General features: G+C 43.0%; 4 protein-coding genes and 1 long non-coding RNA gene across 5 annotated transcripts in view; 1 reads left to right on the top strand and 4 right to left on the bottom strand.

Moving 5' to 3' along the window:
* LOC133114291 (large ribosomal subunit protein uL3) overlaps nucleotides 1-23,773 on the top strand; it is a 294,631-nt gene that overhangs the window by 139,041 nt on the left and 131,817 nt on the right. The gene's annotated exons all lie outside the window — the stretch shown is intronic.
* On the bottom strand, nucleotides 1,364-4,023 carry LOC133115361 (histone acetyltransferase p300-like). The gene is made up of 3 exons (XM_061225233.1): nucleotides 3,946-4,023; nucleotides 2,197-2,418; nucleotides 1,364-1,982 (listed from the first exon to the last, which is right to left on the bottom strand). Exons 2-3 carry the CDS (start codon nucleotides 2,386-2,388, stop codon nucleotides 1,614-1,616), a joined length of 561 nt encoding a protein of 186 aa, XP_061081217.1. The 5' UTR covers nucleotides 2,389-2,418; nucleotides 3,946-4,023; the 3' UTR covers nucleotides 1,364-1,613.
* Nucleotides 7,620-8,962, bottom strand: LOC133115105 (histone acetyltransferase p300-like). The gene is made up of 2 exons (XM_061224839.1): nucleotides 8,637-8,962; nucleotides 7,620-8,373 (listed from the first exon to the last, which is right to left on the bottom strand). The coding sequence occupies exons 1-2, from the start codon at nucleotides 8,940-8,942 to the stop codon at nucleotides 7,870-7,872; spliced, it is 810 nt and encodes a 269-aa protein (XP_061080823.1). The 5' UTR covers nucleotides 8,943-8,962; the 3' UTR covers nucleotides 7,620-7,869.
* Nucleotides 15,715-17,936, bottom strand: LOC133115186 (histone acetyltransferase p300-like). Its single transcript, XM_061224966.1, has 2 exons — nucleotides 17,794-17,936; nucleotides 15,715-16,909 (listed from the first exon to the last, which is right to left on the bottom strand). Exon 2 carries the CDS (start codon nucleotides 16,877-16,879, stop codon nucleotides 16,217-16,219), a length of 663 nt encoding a protein of 220 aa, XP_061080950.1. The 5' UTR covers nucleotides 16,880-16,909; nucleotides 17,794-17,936; the 3' UTR covers nucleotides 15,715-16,216.
* LOC133114302 (uncharacterized) lies at nucleotides 21,255-22,664 on the bottom strand. Its single transcript, XR_009705541.1, has 2 exons — nucleotides 22,436-22,664; nucleotides 21,255-21,526 (listed from the first exon to the last, which is right to left on the bottom strand). It is a non-coding gene; the product is annotated as an uncharacterized LOC133114302 (long non-coding RNA).

Raw genomic sequence — 23,773 nt, 5'->3', positions numbered from 1 at the left:
TAAATTATATGGTTGTTATGGTTATTTCTTTGAAGGCCAGGACCCCAGTATGGCATATCGCATAAATACCTGTACTGTGTAGGAACCCCCCCCCCCCCCCCAAATACACCAAAACCTGAGAGGTGAAGGAAGGCGTGTAGTCTTACCAGGCGCTACAGGAACAGGATTCATTCAATGTTTGCTTGTTTATCTGACTCAAAAGAATATTATTTTAACCCCTCCTCTGTTCTCACAATTAAACAAACATTTACATTTACATTTTAGTCATTTGGCAGACGCTTTTAATCCAAAGCGATTTACAAGTGCATAGGTTCTTCCACAAGTGAAAGCATCACATCCATAACTAGGAAAATACATAGGAAGTGCGGTTTTAAACATATAGTCATCATAAGTGCAATTTTCTTTTCTTTTTTTTTTGGGGGGGGGTTAGACAAGAGGCCCTTGAGCAAGGCCCTTAACCCTGCATTGCTCCAGGGGAGGATTGTCTCCTGCTTAGTCTAATCAACTGTACGTTGCTCTGGATAAGAGCGTCTGCCAAATGCCATTAATGTCATGTATTGCTATACACAACAGGAGTACAGGAGGTCGTATTTATACCTAGTCTCCTCGAATCACTCCCCGTTTCCCTCTATATACCACTCGATATATATATCTGTAATATATATATATCTATATATATATATATCTGTACATCTTAAGAAACCAGGTTAACCTCTGTAGCACAGCTGGCTGCTGTCTCACAGGCAACTTGCATTAACTGTGGTTTATTTTTAAATTGTATTTATTCAGCACCCAGTGTGCCACACCCAACTCTTTCCCCACAACATTAGCTTTCTAAAACACCAAACACTGTATGTGGATCTTATTGTGGCTACACTGGGATTCGAACCCCTGACCTTGCATGTCCCAGTCCTTTACTTTAACCACTAGGCTACAGGCTGCCCCGTATATAGCAAGTTGCTATAGAGTTGAGGTCTATAGTGCACTATCATGGGTCTGCATTTGATCTGAGACCGTGGGCCTAATCCTAACTTCATATGAGTACCTATATTATATATAGGAAGTACTTCCCAATGCCACTACGCCTGCCAAAAGGAAGGAAATAAGAGAAAATATTTAAATCAAATGTTAAATAATATAAAGTAAGGATTAGGCCCACGGTCTCAGTTCAAATGCAGACCCGTGATAGTACCAGCAGCTCCACAGGGCATGCATGCTGGGATAGGCTCCAGCACCCCCTGTGACCCTGACCATTAGACTGCACTAGCAGCAGTGGGGTAGTTCTTGGGGTGACCAAAGCTCCAAGAGAGCCAAAGACAAAATGATCAATCCCGATCAGCATTAAAATTAGTCAGAGTCAATGAAGTAATCAATGAAGTATCCTTTAATATACATTCACATCTTAACAAACCTATCCAAATCAATTTTTTTGTAAATGTATGCGATTTACAATCATTGATATGAAAACACAGCTCATCAGGCCTGGGTCAAATTCTTTTGGATTCAAATGCTTCTCTGCGCTTGATTGATCTTGCCTGCTGCGACTGAGCCAACCAAGAGGACCAGAAGGTGGGGTTTGCGCTTTTTGGGAAGCAGTGAGAGACGGCATGCGATTATGCACGCTGCCTGGCTGACCTGGGATGCTGCATGCGGGCCATGCGCCGGCGCATCATCTGCGCTTGTTGCAGCCGGTGCTGCAGCTGCTGCTGCCGCAGCTTGTGCTTGATGTTGAGGCAGAAGGGCACGGGGCACTTGTTCTCCTGGCAGTGCTTGGCGTGGTAGAGGCAGAGGGCGATCAGCTGCTTGCAGATGGGGCAGTCGCCGTTGGTCTTGGTCTTGCACTTGCAGCCCTTGGAGTGCTGCAGCACCCGCTTCATCTTCTGGCAGGATGGCAAGGAGCAGTTGGCGTTGCGGCACTGGCAGGCGTGCACCAGGGACTGGATGCAGCGCTGGATGGTGAGGCGGCGCGAGTCCGCAGGGCTCTGAGTGGAGGAAAAAGTTTTCAATATATTCAAGTTCTGCTCCCACAATTCAACACCTTCCAACATACTGCAACCGCTAAAATTCCCCATTTCCCAACATCCCGTAACTCCCACAATTCAACATCCCATAACTGCCCCGCCCTTGTAATCAAACAGCGCGCTGTTTGATGAAGGCAGCCATGAGCTGCGGGCTGGAGTGCAGGATGTTGGGCACCTGTTGTTGCTGCTGTGGTTGCTGCTGGTGCTGCTGTTGTTGCTGCTGTTGTTGCTGCTGCTGCTGTGGGGAGCTGGGGGAGTGCAGGACGCGGATGAACTCCTGCAGGGCAGCCTGGGGCAGGTTAGGCCCACCGACTCTAGCGCTCTGCGCATCATTGGAAGGTGCCTGGTCTTTGTCACTCTGTTCCATGTTTGCTGTACTGCGATTCGCTGCTCAGAGCTGTGAAGCGGGACAAATGTATTAAAATACATTACTTTACAGTCGTTTATCAGCGCTTATCCAAAGCGACATACAGTAAAGTGCAATTCAGAACCAGGGACAAGTGCTTCTCATTGGCCTCCACTGGCTTCCTATTGCCGCACGCATCCGATTCAAGGCCCTAGTGTTGGCATTTCAGGCTGCTAAGGGGACTGCCCCACATTACATACAATCCCTGATCACTCCCTACTCCCCAGCTAGACCACTCCAGTCTGCCAGCTCTGGTCGCCTTACGGTTCCCTCTCTACGGGCACCTGGCGGTCGAGCTGCACGTTCACGCCTGTTTTCCGTTCTGGTTCCTCAGTGGTGGAATGACTTGCCTACCACTGTCAGGACAGCAGAATCCCTCCCCCTATTTCGACGCAGACTCAAAACACACCTCTTCAAACTCTACCTTAGTCCTCCCTCCTGATTTACCCCGCCCCCCCCTTCTGATACCCCTATCCCTGTCTAACCCCCCCCCCCAAAAAAAAATAAAAATAAAAAATAAAAAAATTGCACTTATGATGACGACTACATGTTTAGAACAGCAGTCCAGGTGTATTTTCCTAGTTCTGGATGTGATGCTTTGACTTGTGGTAGAACCTATGCACTTGTAAGTCGCTTTGGATTAAAAGCGTCTGCCAAATGACTAAAATGTAAATGTAAAATGAAGACCCTAGAGGAAAGTACAACTCCAAGTCCTAGAGATACCATTAATCAACCAAGTCTTAACTTTAACAATGACACAAATGTGCATGTTTTATTATTCAGTCATTTAAATGTATTTTAATACTTTTCTTCTAAGCATACTTATTTCCAACTATAGAAGTTCACCCAAACTGTCTGCCTTTGTTAATCGGCCCCGGAACATAAACAAGAATGATGGTAATTTATCCAAACCCCCGTGGGAGGTAAAACGGTCGTTTTTTTTTTTTTCGTGCAATTTGAATAGTGTTGCCCAAGTGTTGTCAATGAAAATGCAAAGTCATCCGTTTATAGATCTCGCTGTAATCTCATTCACTTTATTATTCAGTGATTGGATGTTTGACAGAATAATAACGGGGGCGGGTGTCTGCTTCCCCGCCTTCTCGTCTCGTTTCGGAATCCCCGCTCAGTCTCTTTTATTCGTTTTGAAGTTTATTTATTTATGATTATTTGCCGTTTCACTCGCGTAGGCTATAGCCTGTCATATTGCGGAAGCAGAGCTGCTTTAACTTTACGTTTCAGTTTCTCTTTCACAATAACTGAGACTTTCACAAAATTAACACTGATAAAACTCAATTGAGCCAAACAACTTGTTACACTGGTGCGATCGGGATATTTTTTATGTTTACACAGTAGGCTAGATACGTTTTTATCGGAAAAGCGACAATATTGTCGCACTTTAGAACAACCCCGCCCCATTAGCTAAACAGAACTTGCAGTAATAGGAACGTGCCAGAATTTTCATAAAAATATCTGGTCAAGTAAAGTGGAACACATAAAGGCGAATTTTAGTGAAATTACCTGCGGTTCCCACTGCCCAGACCTCGAAGCCTGTGCTCCGGCGGAGAAGCTCAGCACGCCTTCTTGCGCCTCTACAAGTAAACCACCTGACCGTCGCGTCTGCTTGCTTGCTACAGCAGCGAGTGTGCTGTGTTCAGTCTTGTCTTGTCAGTGTTTTTCGTCTTAAGTCTATATCATTTATCTCTAGATATTTACAGTATTTTAACCCAATGCTCTTCACCTTGCCAAGAGCCCCCGGAGGCAACATTAGTAACTAGAGGGGTCCTCTGCACCCTTCTATGGGTGAAAGTGGGTGTTCACCGGCCTAGCTCTAGTGGCCCTTTTCTAGTGTGCTGTGTATTTTTTCATACTGTGTGGTTTGACTGACCTGTAGTTTGTAGTGGTCCTTATTAGAGTGCTGTGCATTTTCCATACCGTTTTCTTAGTGTGCAGTGGGTTGCGGTGCTTTGTACTGTGCAGTGCTTCTGGCAGTGTGTTTGCCAAGCTTTCTAATTAACTTGAGTTGCAGTGCCGTATCTATTAGGGAAGTGGGGGGGCCATCTAAGTACTGAGGGCTGACCTTTTTGGGGACATATTGCTGGGTGATGTTTTAATGAATGGTACCTAAATAAAACTTGTTTCTTTTGTACCGTAACAGTCTGTGAACATTCTCATTCCCCTGACACCGGACCAGACCGGTATACCAAAGGTGGTGGCAGCATTACGCTATCCTTAAAACACCTAACAACAAAGTTTATTACATATTTAACCCTTTAAGGTGCAAGATCACAACTGGTGATTGAAAGCAATTGAGTTTAATAACATTGACTTACAACTTTGAATTTTTTAGATATTTTTTAATCTACCCCTAAAATGGATTTAAAGATTTGAAAAACACATCAAGTGCAATCCATAGTAGCTGAGGCAGAACAATTTGTATTTGGTAGCAAACCAGTTCCATCCGGTTTCAATGTTACAAAGGTAGTCTGGAACATGCCTGATTTGTTGTAAGGAACTCTACCTTAACGAATCGCATGTGCATTATTAAGTTGAAAAGAAATAATTTCTGTAAACAAAATAGGTTTGTGGTTGATGAAACGAGTCATATCGTGCAACATCTCAGTCCATTGCGAGTTTAAAATAAAGCGGGAATTCATACCTATTGTCTGAAATACAGCTTCTTTTCTCTTCACACAATCGTGAACTGGCCAGCAATTGGCTAAGATATACAATATTTGATGTATAGACCAGTTCGATATGAGTGAGCTGTAATGGATGAGAAAAGCAATGTGCAACAAACTGGAGCCCTTGTATAGTTGAGGGCAGGTAAAACCAAAGACGTATACATGTATCTCGGCGCCATTTTGAGAGTGGCAGCAACTTCATAAATCGTGCATGCCACATAACACACTGACAGTCTTGAAGCCTTCCCTTCTTTCACTGCAGCCTCCGGGAAATATATATTGGGATAATATTTTTTACCGCATATATGTGCAATCATTGATTATAGATGAATTACAAACGCAAATCCATCGAGGGAAATTGATTCACTACTCAGTGGTTGCCATGATGTGGAATTATTTGAATGATCAATCTATCTATCCTGTATTTCAACTGTATTTGGGTGGTAGAATGTCAAGGTAGGTCAAGGTAGGTTGGGGAGTTGTGGGATAGTGAAAATATATAGTGAGGGAACAGGCTTGTGTTTGGGGTTATGGAATATTAAACGTACTGCCTTTTTAAAGAATACATAATATTTGATTTGTTTTGTCAATCGCAGATGAAAAAAACACCTTTCTATGTTCATGTTACTATAGGCAATATTCTTAGCCACAGCAATTGTTCTTTCAAACTAATCTGTGAATTTACATAGGTTGGAACCATAATTATTTTTAAAAATGTATTCTTTCATTAAGACAAGCGAATCAAAACTGTAATGCTACCTGAAATTGATTAGATTATGCTCATCTCATGAAACATGTTTGCAACAGAATGAACTGTGGGATGATTTGCTGCTCTGAATTACATGGTCTTTGCTTGACTATTGCTCAATGTTTTTCAAAATGAAGCATTCATGCCTACATGTTCTTTGTGTCTTGTATTACTTTATTCTACTGGGTGCCAACTGGTTCTTTTCTAAATGATATGGTTGTTATGGTTATTTCTTTGACGGCCAGGACCCCAGTACGGCATATCGCATAAATACTCAACTGGGTTCAGATTTCAGCCTGTACTGTGTAGGAACCCCCCCCCCCCCCCCCCCCCCCAAATACACCAAAAAATGGAAGTACCTGAGAGGTGAAGGAAGGCGTGTAGTCTTACCATGCGCTACAGGAACAGGATTCATTCAATGTTTGCTTGTTTATCTGACTCAAGAAAATATTCTTTGAACCCCTCCTCCTTCTCACAGTTAAACAAAAGGATCTATACCAGGGGTATTTAACAGAATGTTCAATGTAGAAATACAATGCCAATGCGGAACTGTGTAATGTGAGTGGCTATAGGGCGGTCTGTAGTGTAGTGGTTAAGATACATGACTGGGACCTGTAAGGTCAGTGGTTCGATCCCTGGTGTAGCCACAATAAGATCCGCACAGCCGTTGGGCCCTTACATTTACATTTTAGTCATTTGGCAGACGCTTTTAATCCAAAGCGACTTACAAGTGCATAGGTTCTTCCACAAGTCAGGGCATCACATCCATAACTAGGAAAATACATAGGAAGTCCTGTTTTAAACATATAGTCATAATAAGTGCAATTTTTCCTTTTTTGGGGGGGGGTTAGACAAGAGGCCCTTGAGCAAGGCCCTTAACCCTGCATTGCTCCATGGGAGGATTGTCTCCTGCTTAGTCTAATCAACTGTACGTTGCTCTGGATGAGAGCGTCTGCCAAATGCCATTAATGTAATGTAATGCTATACGCAACAGGAGTACAGGAGGTCGTATTTATACCTAGTCTCCTCAAATCACTCCCCGTTTCCCTCTATATATATATATCTGTACATCTTAAGAAACCAGGTTAACCTCTATAGCACAGCTGGCTGCTGTCTCACAGGCAACTTGCATTAACTGGTTTATTTACTGGTTTATTTTTAAATAGCATTTATTCAGCACCCAGTGCGTCACACCACCAATGACACCCAACCCTTTCCCCACAGCATTAGCTTTCTAAAACACCAAACACTGTATGTGGATCTTATTGTGGCTACACTGGGATTCGAACCCCTGACCTTGCATGTCCCAGTCCTTTACCTTAACCACTACGCTACAGGCTGCCCCATATATAGCAAGTTGCTATAGAGTTGAGGTCTATAGTGCACTATCAGGGGTCTGCATTTGATCTGAGACCGTGGGCCTAATCCTAACTTCATATGAGTACCTATATTATATATAGGAAGTACTTCCCAATGCAACTACGCCTGCCAAAAGGAAGGAAATAAGAGAAAATATTTAAATCAAATGTTAAATAATATAAAGTAAGGATTAGGCCCACGGTCTCAGTTCAAATGCAGACCCGTGATAGTACCAGCAGCTCCACAGGGCATGCATGCTGGGATAGGCTCCAGCACCCCCTGTGACCCTGACCATTAGACTGCACTAGCAGCAGTGGGGTAGTTCTTGGGGTGACCAAAGCTCCAAGAGAGCCAAAGACAAAATGATCAATCCCGATCAGCATTAAAATTAGTCAGAGTCAATGAAGTAATCAATGAAGTATCCTTTAATATACATTCACATCTTAACAAATCTATCCAAATCTATATTTTTATAAATGTATGCGATTTACAATCATCGATATGAAAACACAGCTCATCAGGCCTGGGTCAAATTCTTTTGGATTCAAATGCTTCTCTGCGCTTGATTGACCTTGCCTGCTGCGACTGAGCCAACCAAGAGGACCAGAAGGTGGGGTTTGCGCTTTTTGGGAAGCAGTGAGAGACGGCATGCGATTATGCACGCTGCCTGGCTGACCTGGGATGCTGTTGCAGCCGGCGCTGCAGCTGCTGCTGCTCTATGCGGGCCCGAAAGGCTGCTTGCGCCTGGGCCTGGGCCTGGGCCTGGGCCTGGGCCTGGGCCTGGGGGGTCATTCCTCCCCCTCCCCCCGCCGCCACGGCGGGCCGCTGCATGGTGGCCATGCGCCTGCGCAGCATCTGCGCTTGTTGCAGCCGGTGCTGCAGCTGCTGCTGCCGCAGCTTGAGCTTGATGTTGAGGCAGAAGGGCACGGGGCACTCGTTCTCCTGGCAGTGCTTGGCGTGGTAGTAGCAGAGGGCGATCAGCTGCTTGCAGATGGGGCAGCCGCCGTTGGTCTTGCGCTTGCAGCCCTTGGTGTGCTGCACCACCCGCTTCATCTTCTGGCAGGATGGCAAGGAGCAGTTGGCGTTGCGGCACTGGCAGGCGTGCACCAGGGACTGGATGCAGCGCTGGATGGTGAGGCGGCGCAAGTCCGCAGGGCTCTGAGTGGAGGAAAAAGTTTTTAATATACTCCCACAACTCAACACCTTCCAACATCCTGCAGCCGCTACAATTCCCCATTTCCCAACATCCCGTAACTCCCACAATTCAACACCTTCCGACATCCTGTAACCACTACAATTCCCAATTTCCCAACATCCCACAACTGCGACAATTCAACATCCAATAACTGCCCCGCCCTTGTACTTGGAAGCGCGCTGTTTGATGAAGGCGGCCATGAGCTGCGGGCTGGAGTGTTGAGCACCTGTTGTTGCTGCTGTTGTTGCTGCTGCTGTTGTTGCTGCTGTTGTTGCTGCTGTTGTTGCTGCTGTTGTTGCTGCTGCTGTTGCTGCTGCTGTTGTTGCTGCTGTTGTTGCTGCTGTTGTTGCTGCTGTTGTTGCTGCTGCTGTTGCTGCTGCTGTTGTTGCTGCTGTTGTTGCTGCTGTTGTTGTTGCTGCTGTTGTTGTTGCTGCTGTTGTTGCTGCTGTTGTTGCTGCTGCTGTTGCTGCCTCATTAACAGCTCTCTGAACTGCGGGGTCATGCTGGCCATTGTGGGGCCCTGCGACTGCATGCCTCCCTGCTGCGGCTGCTGCTGTTGCTGCTGCTGGAGGGCTGAGACCTGTTGCGGCTGGCCTAGGTGCAAGCCTGGACCACCAGGCCCGGCATTCACGTTGACGGGCTGGCCCCCACCGCCCATGGGCCCTGGGACCCCACCAGGTCCACCGGGTCCCCCGGGGGCCCCTGCCCCACCCTTGTAGATGGAGGCGCGCTGCTTGATGAAGGCGGCCATGAGCGGCGGGCTGGAGCGTAGGATGTCGAGCACCTGCTGCTGCCTCTGTGGGGAGCTGGGGGAGCGCAGGACGCGGATGAGCTCCTGCAGGGCAGCCAGGGGCAGGTTAGGCCCACCGACTCTAGCGCTCTGCACATCATTGGAAGGTGCCTGGTCTTTGTCACTCTGTTCCATGTTTGCTGTACTGCGATTCGCTGCTCAGAGCTGCGAAGCGGGACAAATGTATTAAAATACATTACTTTACAGTCATTTATCAGCGCTTATCCAAAGCAACATACAGTAAAGTGCAATTCAGAACCAGGGACAAGTGCATTGAAGACCCTAGAGGAAAGTACAACTCCAAGTACAACTCCATTAATCAACAAAGTCTTAACTTTAACAATGAAACAAATGTGCATGTATTATTATTCTTGTATTATGTATTTTAATACTTTTCTTCTCAGCCTACTTATTTCCCACTATAAAAGTTCACCCAAACTGTCTGCCTTCGTTAATCGGACCCGGAACATAAACAAGAATGATGGTAATTTATCCAAACCCCCGTGGGAGGTAAAACGGTCGTTTTTTTTTTTTTTCGTGCAATTTGAAGTGTTGCCCAAGTGTTGTCAATGAAAATGCAAAGTCATCCGCTTATAGATCTCGCTGTAATATCATTCACTTTATAATTCAGTGATCGGATGTTTGACAGAATAATAACGGGGAGCGGGTGTCTGCTTCCCCGCCTTCTCGTCTCGTTTCGGAATCCCCGCTCAGGCTCTTTTATTCGTTTTGAAGTTTATTTATTGTGTGCTGCGCCTTAATATTTTCAGCCATACTTCATAATTTTATTTATTTAATTTTCTTCCTTCAAAAGTTCGGCATGCTACTCCTCCCACAGCTTTGAGAAATCCCAGGCAAGATATATCAAAACGACCGGAATAGATGGGAATCGATGGGAAAGACTTTTCTCAATTCTGCGACATCTCGTTTTCTTACGAAATGCGAAAAACCGACCGATTTTTGCCCATAGGAATGAATGAGAATTCGTAAAAAAAAATCTGACAAATTGATCAAACCCACCCCTCTTTGGAGCCACACCACTTCGTCATACTTTGTCGCAGAAACGTGATTAAAGGTTTAAACGGGTCACAAGACTTTGAACGGTGTTGGTCTAAAGACACTTTTTGATATCTTCTACGATTTTTACAAAAGTCTTGGGTCGCTCAAAATACAAAAATAAATTAGATCTGACTTATACTTTTGAAGATACATGGATTTGTTCGGCACCAGCGCCAGTTAGCTATACCACTAGCATTCAGGCCGTAAGCAGTTAAACATTTACACAAAGTTGTACATACAAACTGCCGCTACTCATATTTTCACCCTGTCACTCACATTCAAATATCTAAGAGATATGACGTATAGTTTTGGAAAGAGAAGCGTTTAAACCCGAGCATGTCAGAAAAAAAAGTTAGTTCCTAGATCTCTAACAGACAGAGACTCTCACACACACAGAACATGCACGAGCCCCTGGTTGCTTGGCAACCAGCACACTCAGCTCACTCAACCGCCCCCCCCCCCCCTCTCTCTCTCTCTGGTTACGAATCACCAGAGACACACGCGCACGCGTGCTGGTTGCCTTAGCAACGGCCCTGACACATAGCAGGCTGTATGTTGTTTGATGTTAGCTTCGGCGCTAGCTTGCGTTAGCTTCGGCGCGCTAGTTAGCGTTAGCTTCGGCGCTAGCTATCTTAACTAACTAACTGACGGTCTGACTAACTGATTAACTAAGTGACTGTTACTAACTGATTAACAAACTAACAAGTTAACTGACTGACTAACTAACTAGCTAGCTGACTGGCTAACTAGCTAGCTGACTGGCTAACTAGTTAGCTGACTGACTAACTAACTAGCTAGCTAGCTGACTGGCTAACTAGTCAGCTGACAGGCTAACTAAGCTCAGCTGATTAGTGAACTGTCACTGGATTTTATATTTACCAAAACTAATGCAGTGTAATATTCTATAAAGTTTTTATTATTTTAGAGAGGTGTTGATTTGGTTGTTTGTTATCTGTAGTTTGTGATGCTGTTGAACTGTATGTATGTTCTGCCTCTGCCTAACACGTCTAAGTAATTAATAAGAATAATTAACTAAATAACTAGTTAACTGACTGACTCCATCCTGTCCACATTATATGAAAATACCGAGCTTTTTAACTGTTTTATTTCTATGTCCATGTCTTAATGGTTGTGCTAACTGTAACAGGAGGGTGGGTGTGGTTGAGCAACCCATACTTAGCCAGACAACGCCACCTTGGGAATTGTACCCTTATACTGCCCAGACCACCCTAGCAACCACCCAGAACACCCTAGCAACCACCCAGAACACCTTAGCAACCGCCCAGAACACCCTAGCAACTGCCCAGAACATGTGTATAGATGAGGATGTCTATTTTTGTGAGGACCAAATTTTGTTTTAGATCTGTGTGTGTGTGTGTGTGTGTGTGTGTGTGTGTGTGTGTGGCCTATGAACTTATCATAAGGGCAAATACACACACACACACACACACACACACAAGTGTATAGATGAGGTTCTCCATTTTTGTGAGGACAAAATTGTGGGTTACATCTGTGTTTGTGTGAGGGATGGGCACGAGCAGCAGCACACTTAAAATTTCCCTGGAATTTTTTCTAGTTTATTATTATTATTTGCCGTTTCACTCGCGTAGGCTATAGCCTGTCATATCGCGGAAGCAGAGCTGCTTTAACTTTGCGTTTCAGTTTCTCTTTCACAATAACTTCAACATTAACACTGATAAAACTCAATTGAGCCAAACAACTTGTTACACTGGTGCGATCGGGATATTTTTTATCTTTACACAGTAGGCTAGATACTCTTTTTTTCGCAAAAGCGACAATATTGTCCCACTTTAGAACAACCCCGCCCCATTAGCTAAACAGAACTTGCAGTAATAGGAACGTGCCAGAATTTTCATAGAATATCTGGTCAAGTAAAGTGAAACAAACATAAAGGCGAATTTTAGTGATATTACCTGCGGTTCCCACTGCCCAGACCTCGAAGCCAGTGCCTTAGAATAGTGATGTTACGAATGATACTGATCGTTTTCAGGAAATCACGTGACTGATAATAAACGATGCCTCGTTTTGTGTAGAAGCACGTAATCGGGTTGGTTTGAGCAAAGTGCTTTGCTCTCTGGGTTAAGTTCAGGTTTGTCGATATGAGAAAGCAAACCCCCACTTTAACTCGCGGGTTGTCGTAGTGGTCGTTAAGTGAGAGCAGTCAACAGTCACTTAACACAATTGCATTATTTATCTATTTTCTAACTTGTTGAATCAGATGTTATATAAAATAGATATTAATTAGTTGGGAATAATTACATCAGCAAACGTAGCCTAATGATAACTGTACCATAAACTAGCATAAAGCAATACCACGAAAATCCTTATTGGTTACACCAGTAGTACACTTTGCTACTACTTGTCAAAGCTGTTTGCCGACCCTTTGCTTTTCCTTTGTCTGTACTTACTCTTACTGTATTTCTTGTTCTTTTGAATGGCTGCCATTCAACGTCAAACGCTAATTAATGCAATTTGTGCAGGAGTATGTCAGAAACTAACACCTACCCCCCATAATTCTCTAATCCACGTATATCTCCAACAATAAAGGCTATTCATGATGATGATGATAATAACAATAAGAATAATAATAATGTTTCGAAAAGAACGATACAATGTCTGGTATTTAACCCTGTAAGGTGCAAGATCACAACTGGTAATTGAAAGCAATTGAGTTTAATACTGACTTACAACTTTGAATTTTTTTAATATATTTTTTAATCTACCCCTAAAATAGATTTAAAGATTTGAAAAACACATCATTAAGTGCAATCCATAGTAGCTGAGGCAGAACAATTTGTATTTGGTTGCAAAGCAGTTCCATCCGGTTTCAATGTTACAAAGGTAGTCTGCAAAATGCCTGATTTGTTGTAAGGAACTGTACCTTAACGAATCGCGTGTGCATTATTAAGTTGTAAAGAAATAATTTCTGTAAACAAAATAGTTTTGTGGTTGATGAAACGAGTCATATCATGCAAAATCTCAGTCCATTTCGAGTTTAAAATAAAGCTGGAATTCGTACCTAAATACAGCTTATTTTATCTTCGCACAATCGCGAACTGGCCAACAATTGGCTAAGATATACAATATTTGATGTATAGACCAATTCATTACGAGTATGAGCTGTAATGGATGAGAAAAGCAACATGCAACAAACTGGAGCCCTTGTATAGTTGAGGGCAGGTAAAACCATAGACATATACATGTATATGCGCCATTTTGAGAGTGGCAGCAACTTCATAAATCGTGCATGCAACTTCATAAATCGTGCATGCGACATAACACACTGACAGTCTTGAAGCCTTCCCTTCTTTCACTGTAGCCTCCGGGAAATATATATTGGGATAATATTACTTACCGCATATATGTGCAATCATTGATTATAGATCAATTACAAACGCAAATCCATCGAGGGAAATTGATTCACTACTCAGCGGTTGCCAAGATGTGGAATTATTTGAATGATCAAGATAAAACAGTCAATTACTGGCAAAAGGACTACATATGAATAACATAGCGGAATGATCTATCCTGTATTTGGGTGGTAGAATGTCAAGGTAGGTCAAGGTAGGTTGGGGAGTTGTGGGAGAGTGAAAATATATAGTGAGGGAACAGGCTTGTGTTTGGGGTTATGGAATATTAAACGTACTGCCTTTTTAAAGAATACATAATATTTGATTTGTTTTGTCATAATCACAGATGAAAAAAAACATTTACATAGGTTGGAACCATAATTTTTTTTAAAATGTATTCTTTCATTGTTAAAACAAGTTAATCAAAACTGTAATGCTACCTGAAATTGATTAGATTATGCTCATCTCACGAAACATGTTTGCAACAGAATGAACTGTGGGATGATTTGCTGCTCTGAATTACATGGTCTTTGCTTGACTATTGCTCGAAATGTTTTTCAAAATGAAGCATTCATGCCTACATGTTCTTCGTGGCTTGCATTACTTTATTCTACTGGGTGCCGACTGGTTCTTTTCTAAATTATATGGTTGTTATGGTTATTTCTTTGACGGCCAGGACCCCAGTACGGCATATCGCATAAATACTCAACTGGGTTCAGATTTCAGCCTGTACTGTGTAGGAACCCCCCCCCAAATACACCAAAAAATGGAAGTACCTGAGAGGTGAAGGAAGGCGTGTAGTCTTACCAGGCGCTACAGGAACAGGATTCATTCAATGTTTGCTTGTTCATCTGACTCAAAAAAATATTCTTTGAACCCCTCCTCCTTCTCACAGTTAAACAAAAGGATCTATACCAGGGGTATTTAACAGAATGTTCAATGTAGAAATACAATGCCAATGCGGAACTGTGTAACGTGAGTGGCTATAGGGCGGTCTGTAGTGTAGTGGTTAAGGTACATGACTAGGACCTGCAAGGTCAGTGGTTCGATCCCTGGTGTAGCCACAATAAGATCCGCACAGCCGTTGGGCCCTTACATTTACATTTTAGTCATTCGGCAGACGCTTTTAATCCAAAGCGACTTACAAGTGCATAGGTTCTTCCACAAGTCAAAGCATCACATCCATAACTAGGAAAAAACATAGGAAGTCCTGTTTTAAACATATAGTCATCATAAGTGCAATTTTCTTTTCTTTTCTTTTTTTTTTTGGGGGGGGGGGGGGGGGCATTAATGTAATGTAATGTAATGCTATACGCAACAGGAGTACAGGAGGTCGTATTTATACCTAGTCTCCTCGAATCACTCCCCGTTTCCCTCTATATACCACTCTATATATACATCTGTACATCTTAAGAAACCAGGTTAACCTCTGTAGCACAGCTGGCTGCTGTCTCACAGGTAACTTGCATTAACTGTGGTTTATTTTTAAATTGTATTTATTCAGCACCCAGTGTGCCACACCACCAATGACACCCAACCCTTTCCCCACAACATTAGCTTTCTAAAACACCAAACACTGTATGTGGATCTACCCAGTACTATTTCAACTCAACAGTTCTGGGAGCATTCCGCTGAGGTGGCAGAATTGCGCAGAGGCAGCGCACTGATGGGCGCAATAGTCCTGTATTGATGAGCACTGTCTCTTCATCAATTCTTGCTGACCCTGTGTCAACATGGTAAACGCAGTCGGTTTCCTTTTGGGGGTCTGCAGAGTGGCACACTTCTACAAAATGCCTTACAACTGCATGTTCTTGTTTGCGAATGCACAGACAACAATTCAATTTCAAGGACAACAAGGAGATTATCTATGTTGTCAGCCAAAATCTCTGTTTGGTGTGTTTGGAGCTTCTCATTGGTATTTATAAATTCTGACAAATGTTAACATTCTGAGCGGACAAATGGCCAAAGACCTCAACTCTCTTGGCAGGCATATATAGCAAGTTGCTATAGAGTTGAGCTCCAAGAGAGCCAAAGACAAAATGATCAATCCCGATCAGCATTAAAATTAGTCAGAGTCAATGAAGTAATCAATGGACTATCCTTTATTATACATTCACATGTTAACAAATCTATATTTTTATGAATGTATGCGATTTACAATCATCGATATGAATGGTAAAATGGAAAATTGCAGGCCTTTATCGAAAGCGCTGTAAAATTGATGCTTCTCCATTCACCCATTCATACACACACTCACACACCGACGGCGATTGGCTGCCATGCAAGGCCCCGACCAGCTCGTCGGGAGCATTTGGGGGTTAGGTGTCTTGCTCAGGGAAACTTCGACACAGCCTGGGCGGGGGATCGAACCGGCAACCCTCCGACTGCCAGACGACTGCTCTTACAGCCTGAGCCATGTCACCCCTATATGAAAACACAGCTCATATGCATATGCATATGCAGAATTATTTTGGATTCAAATGCTTTTCTGCGCTTGATTGATCTTGCCTGCTGCGACTGAGCCAACCAAGAGGACCAGAAGGTGGAGTTTGCGCTTTTTGGGAAGCAGTGAGAGACGGCATGCGATTATGCACGCTGCCTGGCTGACCTGGGATGCTGCATGCGGGCCATGCGCCGGCGCATCATCTGCGCTTGTTGCAGCCGGCGCTGTAGCTGCTGCTGCTGCTCTATGCGGGCCCGAAAGGCTGCTTGCGCCTGGGCCTGGGCCTGGGCCTGGGCCTGGGCCTGGGCCTGGGCCTGGGCCTGGGCCTGGGGGGTCATTCCTCCCCCTCCCCCCGCCGCCACAGCGGGCCGCTCCATGCCGGCCATGCGCCTACGCAGCATCTGCGCTTGTTGCATCCGGTGCTGCAGCTGCTGCAGTTGCTGCTGGGTCATCACAGGCCTGCCCACTCCCTGGCCTAGGTGCAAGCCTGGACCACCAGGCCCGGCGTTCACGTTGACGGGCTGGCCCCCACCGCCCATGGGCCCTGGGACCCCACCAGGTCCACCGGGTCCCCCGGGGGCCCCTGCCCCACCCTTGTACCTGGAGGCGCGCTGCTTGATGAAGGCGCCCATGAGCTGCGGGCTGGAGCGCAGGATGTTGAGCACCTGCTGCTGCTGCTGCGGGGAGCTGGGGGAGCGCAGGGTGCGGAGGAGCTCCTGCAGGGCGGCCTGGGGCAGGTTAGGCCCACCAACCCTAGCGCTCTGCGCATCATTGGAAGGTGCCTGGTCTTTGTCACTCTGTTCCATGTTTGCTGTACTGCGATTCGCTGCTCAGAGCTGCGAAGTGGGACAAATGTATTAAAAATACATTACTTTACAGTCGTTTATCAGCGCTTATCCAAAGCGACATACAGTAAAGTGCAATTCAGTGCATTGAAGACCCTAGAGGAAAGTACAACTCCAAGTACAACTCCATTAATCAACCAAGTCTTAACTTTAACAATGAAACAAATGTGCATGTTTTATTATTCAGTCATTTAAATGTATTTTAATACTTTTCTTCTCAGCCTACTTATTTCCCCACTGTAAAAGTTCACCCAAACTGTCTGCCTTCGTTAATCGGCCCCGGAACATAAACAAGAATGATGGTAATTTATCCAAACTCCCGTGGGAGGTAAAACGGTCGTTTTTTGTTTTTTTTGTGCAATTTGAATAGTGTTGCCCAAGTGTTGTCAATGAAAATGCAAAGTCATAGATCTCGCTGTAATATCATTCACTTTATTATTCAGTGATGGGATGTTTGACAGAATAATAACGGGGAGCGGGTGTCTGCTTCACCGTCTTCTCGTCCCGTTTCGGAATCCCCGCTCAGTCTCTTTCATTCGTTTATTTATTTATTATTATTTGCCGTTTCACTCGCGTAGGCTATAGCCTGTCATATCGCGGAAGCAGAGCTGCTTTAACTTTCACAATAACTTAAACATTAACACTAATAAAACTCAATTGAGCCAAACAACTTGTTACACTGGTGCGATCGGGATATTTTTATGTTTACACAGTAGGCTATATACGTTTTTATCGCAAAAGGGACAATATTGTCGCACTTTAGGACAACCCTGCCCCATTAGCTAAACATAGCTTGCAGTAATAGGAACGTGCCAGAATTTTCTTAGAATATCTGGTCAAGTAAAGTGAAACAAACATAATTTTAGTGATATTACCTGCGGTTCCCACTGCCCAGACCTCGAAGCCTGTGCCTCGGAATAGTGATGTTACGAATGATAACAATACCGATGCGTGCGTCGAGTAACGCTTCGAGGCCTGTATGGTTTTCAGGAAATCACGTGACTGATACGTGCGTAGAAGCACGTATTCGGGTTGGTTTGAGCAAAATGCTTTGCTCTCTGGGTTGAGTTCAGGTTTGTCGATATGATAAAGCAAACCCCCACTTTAACTCGCGGGTTGTCGTAGTGGCAGTTAAGTGAGAGCAGTGAACAGTCACTTAACACAATTGCATTATTTATCTATTTTCTAACTTGTTGTATCAGATATTATATATAATATATAATATAAATTAGTTGGGAAATTAGTGTCAGAAACTAACACATACCCCCCATAATTCTCTAATTCACGTATCTCTCCAACAATAAAGGCTATTCATGATGATGATGATAATAACAATAACAATAATAATAATGTTTCGAAAAGAACAATACAATGTCTGGTATTTAACCCTTTAAGGTGCAAGATCACAACTGGTAATTGAAAGCAATTGAGTTTAATAACACTGACTTACAACTTTGAATTTTTTATATATTTTTTTATCTACCCCTAAAATAGATTTAAAGATTTGAAAAACACATCATTAAGTGCAATCCATAGTAGCTGAGGCAGAACAATTTGTATTTGGTAGCAAACCAGTTCCATCCGGTTTCAATGTTACAAAGGTAGTCTGCAAAATGCCTGATTTGTGTAAGGAACTGTACCGCGTGTGCATTATTAAGTTGTAAAGAAATAATTTCTGTAAACAAAATAGTTTTGTGGTTGATGCGAGTCATATCATGCAACATCTCAGTCCATTGCGAGTTTAAAATAAAGTGGGAGTTCATACCTAAATACAGCTTATTTTCTCTTCACACAATCGCGAACTGGCCAGCAATTGGCTAAGATATACAATGTTTGATGTGTAGACCAATTCGATACGAGTATGAGCTGTAATGGATGAGAAAAGCAACATGCAACAAACTGGAGCCCTTGTATAGTTGAGGGCAGGTAAAACCATAGACATATACATGTATCTCGGCGCCATTTTGAGAGTGGCAGCAACTTCATAAATCGTGCATGCGACATAACACACTGACAGTCTTGAAGCCTTCCCTTCTTTCACTGTAGCCTCCGGGAAATATATATTGGGATAATATTATTTACCGCATATATGTGCAATCATTGATTATAGATCAATTACAAACGCAAATCCATCGAGGGAAATTGATTCACTACTCAGTGGTTGCCAAGACGTGGAATTATTTGAATGATCAAGATAAAACAGTCAATTACTGGCAAAAGGACTACATATGAATAACATAGCGGAATGATCTATCCTGTATTTGGGTGGTAGAATGTCAAGGTAGGTCAAGGTAGGTTGGGGAGTTGGGGGAGAGTGAAAATATATAGTGAGGGAACAGGCTTGTGTTTGGGGTTATGGAATATTAAACGTACTGCCTTTTTAAAGAATACATAATATTTGATTTGTTTTGTCATAATCACAGATGAAAAAAAACATTTACATAGGGTGGAACCATCATTTTTTTTAAAATGTATTCTTTTATTGTTAAAACAAGCGAATCAAAACTGTAATGCTACCTGAAATTGATTAGATTATGCTCATCTCATGAAACATGTTTGCAACAGAATGAACTGTGGGATGATATGCTGCTCTGAATTACATGGTCTTTGCTTGACTATTGCTCAAAATGTTTTTCAAAATGAAGCATTCATGCCTACATGTTCTTCGTGGCTTGTATTACTTTATTCTACTGGGTGCCAACTGGTTCTTTTCTAAATTATATGGTTGTTATGGTTATTTCTTTGACGGCCAGGACCCCAGTACGGCATATCGCATCATAACGTTCACGGTGACAGGCTGGCCCCCACCACCCATGGGCCCTGGGACCCCACCCGGTCCACAGGGTCCCCCGGGGGCCCCTGCCCCGCCCTTGTACTTGGAGGCTTGGTGTAGATGACCTCTTGATGATCTTTTGAGTATACAAGGTACTGATAATTGATTTCTGTTTTAATATCATTGTGAGAGCAAAGGACTTTTAGTGAGCAAGCTATCCCATGTGAGGACTTTTATATTGAAATACAACATATTGACATGCACTACGACCTACCTGCATATGCGGGCAATTCGAAAAGTTTCCCAGAATTAATTGCTTCACATGGATTGTCTCAAACTGTTGTAGGGGAAAATTCACAGAACAAAAGATCTCCCTCCTAAAAGCATGATAAACAATCACAAGTCAAAATCAGACTCCACCTTAGTGAGCAGGCTGGTTCCTCCAAAACTCTCGACGATGTGTGCTAAAAGTTTATCAATATATCTAGTTTATCAATATATCTGTATTAAAGTATGATATGTACCCTGTATAGTTTCAAACTGATTAACTGCTAAATTGTGCTACAATTACACAGCAGCCAGCTGGCAGAGGGGGGCATCTTGAACTGTGTAGACCAAACTGTCAAGGACACGGGCAGAGCAAGATATGACTGTACAGCTGATTTCTCCGGGACTCTCGATGTTTTATGCCAGAAGTGTATCTATTTGACCAAGAACATTAATTATAGCTGAGCTTATGAAAACGCAAGAGACCACAGTGAAAACTGTTGAAATGAGAGCAAAGAATGCTACGTACATTTACTCCCTTAGAAGAGAATAATTAATCAAATGTTTAGTATGTCTGTATATTAGAAAAGTATATTAGAAGTGAATATTAATGAAATGTTTAGTTTGTCTGTATATTTTCAATGATTACTGCTGCTTAGTTTGTCTTATAAAAGCGAAAGATACAGAGTGACGTGTATGGATGACGTGTTAGAGGGAGGGCATCCAGAACTTTATGAGGTCAGGTAGTTTGCCAAGAGCAGGTGCGGGGTGAAGTGAGGACACATAGTTGGCAGAATGCCCTGAACTTTGTACAGAGTTGGCAGAGCATAAGGACCGTTGGCAATTTGCCACAATGACGTTGTGGGAGGAGCGTTGGGAGGAGTTACGATAAGAAAAGTGTGGGTGATTTGCCAGAATGAGGTTTGAGGAGGAGTTGTAGGTGGAGTAACTGTGTATAAAATGGGTGTAAAAATGACAGTCGGGGTTCAGTTCTGGAGAGCTGATCCGGCTTTATGCACTTGTGCTAAATAAAGTCTGATTTTCCTGAAGATCTTGCAGCCGTGGTGTCATCTTTTCCCTCGCAAGATGTTTTTCGACAAATTGAAGATTTGGACTCTGTTGTTTCCTAGACACGACACTATGGAACAGAAAGCTTGCTCCCTTTTACTGAAGAGATTACAAGCTCTTACGGTGTTGTTGGTACTGTTACGGCGTTCTTACGGTTGTCAATCTTTAATGAGTGTTTATGCTTTCATAGTAAGGTCTATAGGCTACGTTAAAACAAAGTCTACTCAGTTTCAGGAATAAACGCTACTTTTATTGCACAAACAACACACGGTCTTTGAGCCGTCTTTCAGTGGAGCTAGCTACACTTGGTGTTTGATGAAGGCGGACATGAGCTGCGGGTTGGAGCGCAGGATGTTGAGCACCTGCTGCTGCTGCTGCGGGGAGCTGGGGGAGTGCAGGACTTGGAGGAGCTCCTGCAGGGTGGCCTGGGGCAGGTTGGAAGGTGCCTGGTCTTTGTCACTCGATGCCATGTTTGCTGTATTGCGATTCGCTGCTCAGAGCTGCGAAGCGGGACAAATGTATTAAAATACATTACTTTACAGTCGTTTATCAGCTCTTATCCAAAGCAACATACAGTAAAGTGCAATTCAGAACCAGGGACAAGTGCATTGAAGACCCTAGAGGAAAGTGCAACTCCAAGTCCTAGAGATACCATTAATCAACCAGGTCTTAACTTTAACAATGAAACAAATGTGCATGTTTTATTATTCAGTCATTTAAATGTATTTTAATACCTTTCTTCTAAGCATACTTATTTCCCACTATAAAAGTTCACCCTAACTGTCTGCCTTTGTTAATCGGCCCCGGAACAAAAACAAGAATGATGGTAATTTATCCAAACTCCCGTGAGTTTTTTCGTGCAATTTGAATAGTGTTGCCCAAGTTTTGTCAATGACAAAGGCAAAGTCATCCGCTTATAGATCTCGCTGTAATATCATTCACTTTATTATTCAGTGATCGGATGTTTGACAGAATAATAACGGGGAGCGGGTGTCTGCTTCCCCGCCTTCTCGTCCCGTTTCGGAATCCCCGCTCAGTCTCTTTTATTCGTTTTGAAGTTTATTTATTTATTATTATTTGCCGTTTCACCCGCGTAGGCTATAGCCTGTCATATCGCGGAAGCAGAGCTGCGTTTCAGTTTCTCTTTCACAATAACTTCAACATTAACAATGATAAAACTCAATTGAGCCAAACAACTTGTTACACTGGTGCGATCGGGATATTTTTATGTTTACACAGTAGGCTAGATACTCTTTTTATCGCAAAAGCGACAATATTGTCCCACTTTAGAACAACCCCGCCCCATTAGCTAAACAGAACTTGCAGTAATAGGAACGTTCCAGAATTGTCATAGAATATCTGGCCAAGTAAAGTAAAACAAACATAAAGGCGAATTTTTGTGATATTACCTGCGGTTCCCACTGCCTAGACCTCGAAGCCAGTGCCTTAGAATAGTGACGTTACGAATGATACTGATCGTTTTCAGGAAATCACGTGACTGATGACAAACGATGCCTCGTTTTGTGTAGAAGCACGTAATCGGGTTGGTTTGAGCAAAGTGCTTTGCTCTCTGGGTTAAATTCAGGTTTGTCGATATGAGAAAGCACTTTAAATCTGGTTGTCGTAGTGGTCGTTAAGTGAGAGCAGTCAACAGTCACTTAACACAATTGCATTATTTATCTATTTTCTAACTTGTTGAATCAGATATTATATAAAATAGATAATATTAATTAGTTGGGAATAATTACATCAGCAAACGTAGCCTAATGATAACTGTACCATAAGCTAGCAAAGCAATACCACGAAAATCCTTATTGGTTACACCAGTAGTACACTTTGCTACTACTTGTCAAAGCTGTTTGCCGACCCTTTGCTTTTCCTTTGTCTGTACTTACTCTTACTGTATTTCTTGTTCTTTTGAATGGCTGCCATTCAACGTCAAACGCTAAGGAATGCAATCTGTGCAGGAGTATGTCAGAAACTAACACCAACCCCCCATAATTCTCTAATCCACGTATCTCTCCAACAATAAAGGCTATTCATGATGATGATGATGATAATAACAATAACAATAATAATAATGTTTCGAAAATAACAATACAATGTCTGGTATTTAACCCTTTAAGGTGCAAGATCACAACTGGTAATTGAAAGCAATTGAGTTTAATAACACTGACTTACAACATTGAATTTTTTAATATATTTTTTAATCTACCCCTAAAATAGATTTAAAGATTTGAAAAACACATCATGAAGTGCAATCCATAGTAGCTGAGGCAGAACTATTTGTATTTGGTAGCAAACCAGTTCCATCCGGTTTCAATGTTACAAAGGTAGTCTGCAAAATGCCTGATTTGTTGTAAGGAACTCTACCTTAACGAATCGCATGTGAATTATTAAGTTGTAAAGAAATAATTTCTGTAAACAAAATAGTTTTGTGGTTGATGAAACGAGTCATATCATGCAACATCTCAGTCCATTGCGAGTTTAAAATAAAGCGGGAATTCATACCTAATGTCTGAAATACATCTTATTTTCTCTTCGCACAATCGCGAACTTGCCAGCAATTGGCTAAGATATACAATATTTCATGTATAGACCAATTCGATACGAGTATGAGCTGTAATGGATGAGAAAAGCAACATGCAACAAACTGGAGCCCTTGTATAGTTGAGGGCAGGTAAAACCATAGACATATACATGTATCTCGGCGCCATTTTGAGAGTGGCAGCAACTTCATAAATCGT

The sequence above is a fragment of the Conger conger genome, chromosome 16, assembly GCF_963514075.1.
Source record: "Conger conger chromosome 16, fConCon1.1, whole genome shotgun sequence".
NCBI classification, from domain to species: domain Eukaryota; kingdom Metazoa; phylum Chordata; class Actinopteri; order Anguilliformes; family Congridae; genus Conger; species Conger conger.
The sequence above is the reverse complement of the archived record's forward strand: the minus strand, read 5'-3'. Positions and strand labels throughout refer to the sequence as shown.

Coding starts and splice junctions, on each gene's coding strand:
- LOC133115361 (XM_061225233.1), bottom strand. CDS start 2,388: ATGGAACAGAGTGACAAAGACCAGGCACCTTCCAATGATGCGCAGAGC. Junction 1,983..2,196: donor AACCACAGCAGCAACAACAG/GTGCCCAACATC, acceptor TCCTCCACTCAG/AGCCCTGCGGACTCGCGCCG.
- LOC133115105 (XM_061224839.1), bottom strand. CDS start 8,942: ATGCAGTCGCAGGGCCCCACAATGGCCAGCATGACCCCGCAGTTCAGA. Junction 8,374..8,636: donor AACAACAGCAGCAACAACAG/GTGCTCAACACT, acceptor TCCTCCACTCAG/AGCCCTGCGGACTTGCGCCG.
- LOC133115186 (XM_061224966.1), bottom strand. CDS start 16,879: ATGGAACAGAGTGACAAAGACCAGGCACCTTCCAATGATGCGCAGAGC.